The following is an 11,896-nucleotide window of genomic DNA, read 5'->3' on the forward strand; positions in this document are numbered from 1 at the left end:
CAGGGCTCAAAGCTTGGGATGTTTGCTTGCAAGAGAGGACACGATGAAGAGTCCCCTATCTTTCAGATAGATTTGGAAGATTTTGCAGAAGATGTGGATCTCAAGGTCTGTAACACTAATGTAGCAATGGGTGATCTCAAAGCCTCCTTTAAGACAAAAGTATTTATCCTGATCACAATGTGTCATCTTTTTCTGTTATATCGTTTAAGTATTCTGCCGGATATATTCCCTGGTGTTTGCTATTTTGAGGGCTGGTATCAAACCTAGGTGTGGTCAGAGAGACTGGATGGGTTTTCTTGTTTTATGACTAGTAGAGAGATTTATTGGATCTCACTGTTGCCTGCTTATGACCTAGTTTGCATTGCTCTGTAAAATTTGACTGTGACCTCTACCTGTACTGTACCTTTTAGGACGTTATCCAACTCCAGTTCACTTGCCCCTCTGATAAAGAAGAAGAAAGATCCTCAAGGGATGGCTCTGAAAAAGAAGACAAGGAAAAGAAAGAGAAATTGGAGAAAGTACCTAGAAAAATGTTATCAAGAGGTCAGAAGCTAGCTAACTTTCTGCTTAATAAGTCATTGTAGATTTTGTGTAAAATCTGGCAAGGAATTGAGTAACTTCAGTAGAATGAGTTTTGAAATAGTCTTTAAAAGCAAGAATAAAAACCTGATTTGCAGTTCATAAAAAGACATAATGAATGGATAAGTTTACTTTGCAACAACAGCATCCTGTAACGTGCTATTCTGTGCCATTTATTTTGAAAAGATGTATTTTGTTGATGCAGATTTTGTGTTACAGAAACATTCATTAGAATGGAATCTAGCATTGCTGTAATCTGCTTCCTTTATCTTGGTGCATACACAAGGTGTAGAGGTCTAGTTAAGAATACAAGTTTACCTGCATTCTCTATTGTTGGATTCTGGTGTTTTAAATCCAGTGTTCTTTCGAAAGTCAAGAAAGAGGCATAAAACTTGTTGCTTCATGATCATTTTATTTAACACTAATAGAACAAAGGAAATTGGAAACAGACAGTAATAGGAGTCTAAGAGCAAAAAGGGAAGGAAGGGAAAGAATAAAGATGGTGGGCCAATGTGTTCCGCCCTCTTTATACCATAGATAAGGAACATTCAATTCAGATAAGAGTTAACCAATCAGATAAGAGTGAAGGCAATCACATAGACCCTATTCAAATAAATCCGATACCAAGATGCTTCCGGAATCATGCAAAGAACTGTAACCACTAGGGGACACACCAAAAATTGCGTATGCATACTCCGACCACTAGGAGACATACTAAACAGTTATATGTATATAGGTAGTTATGTAAAATGCTAGCAGGCATAAATTGTTAAGATGCACAGAAAATAACAATTATACTGTCTAATCCAACATTTTCCCCCTTTCATTCTAAATCTCACATTTAGAATCATTACATCTGAAAGTTCAGAGGCAGAAAAACTTGTATCTATGTTAAGTATAAAATAATCAAAAGCTAAAGTTATGGAAATATCAAAAGGGTGTATCTTCTTCAAGGTATTCATATGATTATGTCATCATTGGGCAGATTAGTAGGCACACTTACATGATTATGAACTATATTAATACAAGTAAAAATGTATAAATTATGATGAAGAATATCTGGACTAATATTAGTACTCATTGTAAGTAGGGAAAATTGACAAAAATATAACAGCCACTAATATCAGAATAGTCTTCATAATGTTTAGTAGTTGTCAACTTTACTTGAAGTCTTCTAGCTGTTTGATGATTTGTTCACTGCAGCCCAGCAGCATAGGCACTGGGTCAGAGGTTACTAGCACATTAACCACAGTGGTACCACTTGAGCTTGCTTGCAATTGTGGGTATGTATCCAGTTAATTTACTTTGTACTTTCACCACAGTTGGTTAATAATAGCACTTGATAAGGACCTTCCCATCGAGCTCCCAGTGGTTTCTTGTGTGGATTCTAAATTAGGACTGGTTCATCAGGAATCAGGGTGTGTCCTCCTGGGTCACTCCAAGTGGCAGAAACTTGTTGAGAAGTAGACTATACAGCTTGGGTTAATTTCACATCATAGTTGACTAAACTTGTCTGCCATAATGTGTATATCAGCCTCTCTGAGATTGAGAGCTCCTGGCGCCCTGTTACTACCTCAAATGGACTTAGTTTAGTTTTCTTGTTTGGGGTTGCTCTGATGATGCATAAGACCATAAGAAGAGCTGTAAGCCATGGTAAAGCCTTCGTGAAACATAGTCATTCTTTGATTATTCCATTCATTTATTTGTTTGACTTGTCACGATGACTCTGGATGATGTGGACATTAAAAAGGCCATTCAATGTTCATTCATCGACATCATTCCTAACAAGCACTCTCAGTGAAATGTGTTCCTTGGTCAGAGTCGATGTGACATGACAATACCCATTTAGGAATATAGTCCTTGATCAGAGTTTTTGCTGTATGTGTGGCAGTGGCTTTCTTTGCTGGAATAGCTTCCACCCGTCTTGAAAACATGTCCATTATTACCTGTACGCCTGAGTATCCTTGACACTTTGGTGAAGAAATGTAGCCCACTTGTAAGTGTAAAAATGGACCAGATGGGGCAGGAAACTTAATCATGGTAGCTTTCCTGCTGCTTCAATATTTTGTTTTCTGGCATGTCATGCATCTGTCGAACGTTTATTGAGCTTGTGCCCTGAGCTTTGGATTCCTCCACTACTAGAAGAATCTATTGATCATATTTTCCACTCCATTGTGTCCTGTGGAGTGTATCTGCTGTGCCAGATGAAGAAGCAATTGGCCTATGTATGGCTCGTACCATATCTCCATGCTCCATCACTGTCTAATCTCCGAACATTCTCATTCCTGGTTGAGGTATTGAGCTTGTATATCTCAAATATCTTGTATGTTCTTCTGTGATACAGAGCTTGACTTTGTTTCCATAATTTCAATTGTCAGGTTCACTACATATGTTCTCGGTGGTACTTCCAATTCTTTGACCTTTTTAGTTTTTACTGCTTCTTATTAAGACCATAAGAAATAGGGGCAGAATCAGGCCTTTTGGCCCATCGAGTTTGCTCCGCCATTTCATCATGGCTGATCCAGTTTTCTTCTCAGCCTCAATCTCTTGCCTTCTCCCCGTATCTCTTCATGCCCTGACCAATCAAGAATCTATCAACCACTGCCTTAAATATAATGTGCTTAAAGACTTGGCCTCCACAGCTAGCTGCCTCTGTGGCAAAGAATTCCACAGATTCAGCACTCTCTGGCTAAAGAAATTCCTCCTCATTTCCATTTTAAAAGGACACCATTCTATCCTGAGGCTAGGTCCTCTGTTCTTAGACTCTCCCACCAAAGAAAACATCTTCTCCACATCCCCTCTATCAAGGCCTTTCACCATTGAGGTCACCCCTCACTATTGCGTGACATTTGCATTTTAATGCAGCAACTTCTGATGGCAATTGTATGACATCCATGAATTCTTGTGCTAGTTGGCCTTCTGACAACTTACAGGCTTCAACCAGAGCTTTCAGTTCTGCCTGTTGCACAAAGGTACCAGGAGCTATGCTTCCTGATGCCAGCACTTCAGTTTCAGAAACAATGGCTTATCCTGCCATTCAAATTCCGCTCCCCCCCCCCCCCCCAACAAGAGTCAGGGTGTCTAAGCACTTCCTGCCTTTCAGCAGACTGAGTTTGGGTAATAGTTGATGGATCTACCACTAGAGGGGTTAACTTTTCAGTATATTGATCAGCAACCGGGTAATCCACTGTCAGTCTCCTTTCATGAATTCCATCTCCTTTGGTCTTTGTTGGAGCCAGCTGTGACATAGCTGCCAGTCTTATTGTTTCACCATTGTCATCTTCACATGAGTTGCTAGAGGCTGCTGTAGTATCCATGTCATATCCATTCTGTAATTCCTCAAGAGTTTGGATGGTGTCACTGTCTCGGAAGACTGTCTGATGTAGGGGGTGTTGCTCAAGGAGAAGCATCGCTGGAAGCGACATTGGCAGAACCACCTCCTGGAAGTCCTTGCTCAGCATTTAGTTTTTGCTTCAGTCTGCTCTGAAGCTCCGTATAATGTACTTTGAGTTTATTGCAAGGTTCACTTTTCTTTCCCAATCTTATCAGTAAACACCTTTACTCACCCCGTTAACTTTCTCATTTGCTCAGTTAACTCACAAATGTGATTCTCAAGCTGACTGCATGTTCTTATCTTTAACTCTCACATTCTAGGTTTTTCCTTTCCCTCTGGCATTCTCTGGATCTTAGTACGTGTCTTCTAATTAAACTTAACGTTAGTATTATTCATTTGAATTTTTTCATTAATTTTATCAAATTGAGAGATTTTATTCAGGTAAGAGCTCGGTTTCATGATCTTGGCCATTGTTGTAATTGTACATTTTATTATATTCACTGCGTTCTCGAAATATTAATAGATTGTAATTGATAGGTTACTGAAGTATTAATAAGTTGCAACCAATAGATTGCACAACCACAGATTGCTGTGCAGCCAAAATTTCAGAGATTGACCTGCAACCAAAATATTTTCCTGTACCCCATTGACTTGTACAACCAAGCATGATATTAAGTTCAGTGCTCATCTTGATTTTTACACATTTTTTTTTCAAGATAGCAACTAGTAGTTTCCTTTCTCCTACTTCCACCATATGGCGTATCTAAGCCAAAATAAGTCAATTCTCTCAGACAATTTGGAATTGAGGAAGCTCTTGTATCTTTTGCATGCACGCTATAAAATTTCCACTTATCTGGGATTCTTCTGAGTCAAGTCTTCACAACCATTCTACACCAAAAATTGATGGATTTGATGTTTTTAATCCAATGTTCTTTTGGAAGTCAAGAAAGAGGCATAAAACTGGAAATGGACAGTAGCAGGAGTTTAAGAGGAAAGGAAGGAAAAGAATAAAGATGGTGAGCCAATGTGTTTCACCCTCCTTATCCCACATGGATAAGAAACATTCCATTCAAATGTACAGGTAAGAGTCAACCAGTCAGATATCCCCCCTTCAGATAATGCGGAACTAAGAAACTTCCAGAATCATGCAAAAAAAACTGTCACTGCGGGAACACAACTGAACAATTGCATATACATAATGTCTCCACTAGGAGACATATTTAACAGTTATATGTATGTAAGTTGTATATAAAGTGCTAACAACCATAAATTATTAAGCTGCACAGAAGATAATTATTGTGTAATCCAACACTATAGTCCAACTGGATTGGGTTGGTTGAAAGTCCTCGGAATTGGTACAGGTTAGAACACTAGGTGGCCGGCTGGTGGCGCTGGACTTCGGAGCGAAGGCTCCCAGGTCCGAACCCAGCCGGCACCCCAGACACGCTTTCCATCCGTGCTGGGTTGAGCGTCGAGCTAGCAACTCGACCTCATAAAAAAGAAATTGCTTGCTCCAGAAACATCAACAGCAAAATGTTGATGGCCTATGCTCCCTGTGAGTTTAAAAGGCAATTTTCCTTTCTTTTCCAGAACACTAGGTGTTTGCTGCAGTTGAGAGGTGGTTCTAAGGAAATAATTCTGATTCCTAATTACATTGTACTCATCAGTATAAATTGAACACTTCTCAACCTTTCCTGCCATGTTTCTGCTTAGGTCTGCTTTAGTACAGTTAAAATACAGGGTAACATATCTACTACTTTGAAAAATGTGCCTACACCTATCCTTGTGACAACAATAGGCCATTATTATTTTCTGTGCCCATAAAGGCAGCTAGTTATACTAAATTCAAATGTGTGTTTCTGGTATGCATTTTTGCATATTATTTTACCCAGTGCCCAGCTTGGATTAGTGAATCAGGGCTTCTGCATTGTATTGGTGGGCAATTCTTAGAATAGCATATTGAAACAGGGTTCAGATCCTGGTCTGGACTGAGTTAGCTGTAATCAGCTAGGGTGGTATAGCTAGTACTAGTATGTGACATCACCGGGCTAGGAATGGGCATACAACAAAGCAAAAATTAGTGGGAAGATAAAGGATTGGGAAGTTTTTAAAAACCTACAGAGAGCAACTAAAAGAATCATTAGAAGGGAAAAGATGAAATATGCAAGCAAGCTAGCAAATAAGATCCAAGTGGATAGTAAAAGTTTTTTCAAGTATATTTAAAAATAAAAGATAAATGAGAGTGGATATAGGACCACTAGAAAATGAAGCACGAGAAATAATAGCGGGGGACAAGGAGATGGCTGCTGAACTAAATGAGTATTTTGCTTCGGTCTTCACTGTGGAAGACACATGCATTATGCCTGTTGTTGTAGTGTGTGAAGGAAGAGAAGTGGGCGCAGTTACTGTTACAAGAGAGAATGTGCTCAAAAAGTTGAAAGACCTAAAGGTACATAAGTCACCCGGACCAGATGAACTGCACCCTGTGGTTCTGAAAGAGGTATCGTTAGAGATTGTGGTGGCATTAGAAATGATCTTTCAAAAATCATTGGACTCTGGCATGGTGCCAGAGGACTGGAATATTGCAAATGTCACTCCATTCTTTAAGAAAGGAGGAAGGCAGTAGAAAGTTAGCCTGACCTCAGTGGTTGGGAAGATGTTAGAGTCAATTGTTAAAGGATGAGGTGATGGAATACTTGGTGACACAGGACAAGTTAGTACAAAGTCAGCATGGTTTCCTTCAGGGATAATCCTGCCTGACGAACCTGTTGAAATTCTTTGAAGAGATTACAAGTAGGATAGATAAAGGGGATGCAGTGGATGTCATATATTTGGGCTTTCAGGAGGCCTTTGACAGGGTACCACACATAAGGCTGCTTACCAAGTTAAGAGCCAATGGTATTACAGGAAAGTTACTAACATGGTTAGAGCATTGGCTGATTGGTAGGAGGCAAGTGGGAATAAAAGGATCCTTTTCTGGTTCGCTGCCAGTGAATAGTGGTGTTCCGCAGGGGTTGGCATTGGGACCACTTCTTTTTATTCTGTATATAAATGATTTAGATGATGGAATAGATGGCTTTGTTGCCAAGTTTGCAGGTGATATGAAGATTGGTGGAGGGGCAGGTAGTGTTGAGGAAACAGGTAGGACTAAGAAGGACTTAGATTAACAGAATGGGCAAGAATGTGGCAAATGAAATACAGTGTTGGAAAATGCATAATCATGCACTTTGGTAGTAGAAATAAATGTGCGGACTATTTTCTAAATGGGGAGAAAATCCAGGAATCTGAGACGCAAAGGGACTTGGGAGTCCTTGTGCAGAACACCCTGAAGGTTAACTTGCAGGTAGAGTCAGTGGTGAGGAAGGCAAATGCCATGCTAGCATTCATTTCAAGATGTCTAGAATACAAGAGCAAGGATGCAATGCTGAGGCTTTATAGGGCATTGGTGGGGCCTTACCTTGAGTATTGTGAACAGTCTTGGGCCCCTCATCTTAGAACAGATGTGGTGGCATTGGAGAGGGTCCAGAGGAGGTTCACAAGGATGATTCTAGGAATGAGAGAATTATCATACAAGGAATGTTTAATGGCTCTGGGTCTGTACTCGCTGGAATTCAGAAGGATGGGGGGGGGGGGGGGGATATCATTGAAGCCTTTCGAATGTTGAAAGGCCTAGACAGAGTAAATATGGAAGGATGTTTCTGATGGTGGGAGAGTAGTCTAGGTCAAGAGGGTGCAGCCTCACGATAGAGGGGCATCCTTTCAAAACAGATGTGGAGAAATTTCTTTAGCCAAAGGGTGGTGAATTTGTGGAATTTGTTGCCACATGCAGCTATGGAGGCCAGGTCATTGGGTGTATTTAAGGCAGAGATTGATGGGTTCTTGATAGGACACGGCATCAAAGGTTACGGGGAGAAGGCCAGGAACTGGGGTTGAGGAGGAGATGGAATAAAGGATTAGCCATGATTGAATGGCAGAACAGACTTGGTGGGTCAGATGGCCTAATTCTACTCCTGTGTCTTATGGTTTTATGTGCAAATGTGCTGCAGTTCGCATTTCTTATTTACCAAAATTCCATTCCAGTAGAAAATCATTTGCTTGGACAGTGGTTTAAATGGTCAGATTTTTCCCAAGATATTGCAATGAATGGCCAGTTGAATAGGACACGAGGCTACACGTGCTTGGGTCTGCAGCAGCAACTAGTCTGCTGGACGAACTCCATGGATCGAACAGCGTCTGTGGTGGGGTGGGGGGGGGTGAGGAAATCCTGCATCCAGACTGAATCTTTCCCCTCCACCCTTGGTCCTGAGGTATTGTTTCCCACAGATGCTGCTTGGCCTGCCGGGTTCCTCCAGCAGATTGTTTGTTGGGCCAATTGAATGAATTGTGTGTGACTTTCACTCCTGCAGAACAAATTAGTGCCTTCAGGGGAAGAAAGAATAAAAATGGAGTCCTACCTATTAAAATATCCATGTCTTAAAATAGGTGAAGCACCTATGTTGTTTGAGAATATAGTAGCAGCGTCTTTATTATCTGTTTGCATTTAATGGGATTTTTTAAGTTGTTGGTTTTGGAATCTTGATTGTACTATTTATTTCAGGGAGAAATAGCTGTGCTCACTATGAATCACCTGCACGTGAAGAATCCTCAATCAGAGGCTAGGATTTTCAAAGGGGGGGAAAAAAAACATTTTGTGCATTTCCTAGACTTGGAGCGAAAATTCATTCAACTTTTTTTTACTTTTTCCCCAAGTATTTTTCCAAAGATTGAATAAATACTTTTAAGTGTAGATCAATTAAAAAATAACATTTTCCAAATCTAAGGTTATTTACAAAAGAAGTTGATGACATTTAGCAATAGGAACAAACAGTGGCATTATTCACATCTTCGACTCTGGCATTATACTTGTTTTGATCTGTTTGGCTTAACTAGCTGCTTTTATAATAATTCTAGGGATTGCTATATACACTACGTAACGCAATGCCATCAAGTCAGGATGGTTTTTGTCTTCAAATGTCAGGATAAAAGTTCCACACACTCTGCTAATATGATTTTAATAAACAATTACAATATAATTGACAAAAGTGTTATAAATGTAAATTACTAAAGTGCATTAAGTTTCCTCTGCACCAGTAGCTGTCTAGTATAAAGTCAGTCAAATGATATGGGACAATTAACTGCTGTATCATTTAGGCACCAAAAGCATTAGAATTTCAAGATGCTTCAGTTTGATCACCAATACTGCCTCTGCAAATTACATGCCCACTAAGTGGTGGGGAATCAAGCTGCTTTCATTAAAATGAATGCTAAGACTTTGTGACAATCAGCACCATACTGAAAAATCAAAGTGAGGTCTGACTAGAGCACTCTATAATTTGACTTGGATTTTTGATCATCTCAAAAATTTGATCATTTGTTGGATTTTTGTCTCAACAAGGAAGTTTTGAAATCCAGTCAAAAACCAATAAAAGATGACATCAATGATTCAGGGAAAGTTTCCATGCAGTGATGTTAAAGGTGTTAATCTAAGGGCACGATTAAATTTACTGGAAGTTACGCAGTGTTATAAATAAGTAAAATTGTGTAGATCTGCATATAGTGAAAGGAAAGAGATGCAAATAACAAAGTGTGTTGTAAAGCACATCTTTAAGGCAAAGTTTTAGGTTCCTGATTAAGTCATTGAAATTCAAATAAGCTCTAGCATAAGGTTTGTTCAGATTTTTGGAATTTTCTTTTAATACTTCATATTCTCTGTAGAAAAATTTAGAAAAAAAATTCTTTATGAGCTTCCTAGGTACATAAAATGTCCTTTGGAGAAGCCTTTTTGACAAGTAAAAGGTAACTGGGTCATAGAGTTACACAGCATTGAAATGGGCCCTTTGGTCTACAGAGTCCACACCAACTGTCGCATTCCATTTACAGTAATCCTACACTAACCTCACTTTACTCTCCCTGCCTTCTATTAATTTCACCCCATTCTCCCCCCCCCCCACAAATTCTACTGCCAACCATTACTTGAGCATTTAACACAAGGGAATTAACCAAGCAACCCACACGTCTTTGGGATATGGGAGGAAGCCAGAGCACCTAGGAGGAAACCCATGTATTCACAGGGAGAACATGCAAACTCCACACAGATAGGGCCCAAGTCTCTGGAGCTGTGAGACAGCTGACCGTTGTTGGACTAATATTAGCTGACCGTGATCTTAGCTTTATAACTCACTCTACTTCAGCCCTTGCGCTTTGTCCCCGCAAGACTACTTATTCCAATGTTCACTTGTCCATTGTCCCAATCTGCACATCTTTGTAAACCTTAGTTTATGCAAAATTAATCCCTTGACTTTATCCCATGCTACATCATGCTAAACCGGCATCATACAAACGTAGTTTAGTCACCATTCCTATCTATAATCCTTCACCTCAAACCTCCCGCATCCCAAACATTCAAATGTCTTTATTCCTTGGACTAGGTTCTGTTTTCCTACTTCCTTTACTCCATTGGCATTTGTGTCTGTCACTTATTCTATGGAATGAAATGCTCCATGTTACCGATTTCAACAACTGCTTTATCATCAAAAGCAGGAGACGACTTATTTTTGTTAACTTGTTGGTTTCCATTTTGAGGACTTGGAGGTAAAATGCTCTTTGCCCAGCTCTATCCAATCATTAGGGCAGTTAATTGCATACAGCCCACAAATCCAACCAGACATCTTGTTACTCTTTAGTGTCTTGTTTTACTTTTAGAAGCACAGTGTATACTGTGCCAAGCTGCTGGAATATTAAAATCAATAATCAGAATGCTTTTCATTCTATTTACTATAAAGGCCTTTATTGTCTTGCTGTATTACAGAGTATTAGGAAGCAGGGCCATGCATATGATTTCCCTGAATGATGGTGAGCTGTTTAAGAACTAGTAGTAGAATCAGGTTTATTATCACTTACGTATGTCATGAAATTTTTTGTTTTGCAGCAGCAGTACAATGCAATAATTTTAAAAATTACCGTAAGTTATAATAAGAGATTGTATTTAAAAAATGTTATTCAAAAGAGCAAAAAATGAGGCAGTGTTTGTGGACAGTTCAGAAACCTGATGGCGGAGGGGAAGAAGCTATTCCCAAAATGTTGAGTGTGGGTCTTCAGGCTCCTGTGCCACCTCTCTGATGGTAACAATGAGAAGAGAGCATGTCCTGGGATGCTGAGGGTCCTTAATGATGGATGTCGCCTTCTTGAAGATGTTAATGGTGAGGAGGCACTTAAGATGAGGTCTGACATGATGCTGAAATGTTTTCATGGGCTGATAATCTTCTACCGGATTTAATCAGTTTTTAATTGTTGAAAAGTGTTCTCTTTCACTATCAAAATTAAAACAAATTATTTTGTTAATATGATTTTAATAAACAATTACCATGTAACTCAAAGTGCAGTAAATGTACAAACGTTTGTAAATATCTGAGGTGCATTAAGTACTGTGTACCAAAATGTACTTGTACTTTCTTGATGAAACACGGAGTATCTTGATGCCCTCCTCTATCCCAGGAGCAAACACCAAGTTCTGCAATTCCCCCTTTCTCTTCTTTTAAAAATGATTTTGAATGAGTTTTTTTTTTGGTCCTCCAAGTATCTTCTTTCTGATTAGGCCTTTGTGTAGCACCTTGGGGATTTTTTTAATGTTAAAATGACTACATAAAGGCAGTGTATTGTGGATGGAGTACCTAAGATTGGAAGCTTGTACCGTGGGGAAAGCTGGTCTCTAATCTATACTCTGCTGCTTGGATTTTGTTTTCAGGGGTTCTGATCCCAGTTGAGTGTGATTTTGTTTCATTGAGGGGTGAACTTGCATTAGGGTAGCACACTGAAAGCAGTTATGTAATGGCGATGCTGTTTTAAATTCTGATCTTACAGTTAAAGTTTGATTGCAAGTTAAACGAAACTGAATAGCAAAATGTAACCATATACTTTCTCAAAAGTTAGCACTATGTTAGCGCA

The 11,896-nt window shown here is 39.4% G+C and overlaps 1 protein-coding gene across 6 annotated transcripts in view; it reads left to right on the forward strand.

Moving 5' to 3' along the window:
• Nucleotides 1-11,896, forward strand: part of LOC140191759 (R3H domain-containing protein 2) — a 274,246-nt gene that overhangs the window by 124,652 nt on the left and 137,698 nt on the right. For 5 of the 6 annotated variants that reach the window (XM_072249472.1, XM_072249476.1, XM_072249470.1 and 2 more), the window contains one exon: nucleotides 411-543. In XM_072249472.1, the coding sequence (XP_072105573.1) occupies nucleotides 411-543 (133 nt within the window). Of the gene's footprint in view, nucleotides 1-410; nucleotides 544-11,000; nucleotides 11,152-11,896 lie in introns of those variants that run through there. The other variant, XM_072249475.1, reaches the window with a different exon arrangement.

This window comes from Mobula birostris, chromosome X, assembly GCF_030028105.1.
Source record: "Mobula birostris isolate sMobBir1 chromosome X, sMobBir1.hap1, whole genome shotgun sequence".
Taxonomy (NCBI): domain Eukaryota; kingdom Metazoa; phylum Chordata; class Chondrichthyes; order Myliobatiformes; family Myliobatidae; genus Mobula; species Mobula birostris.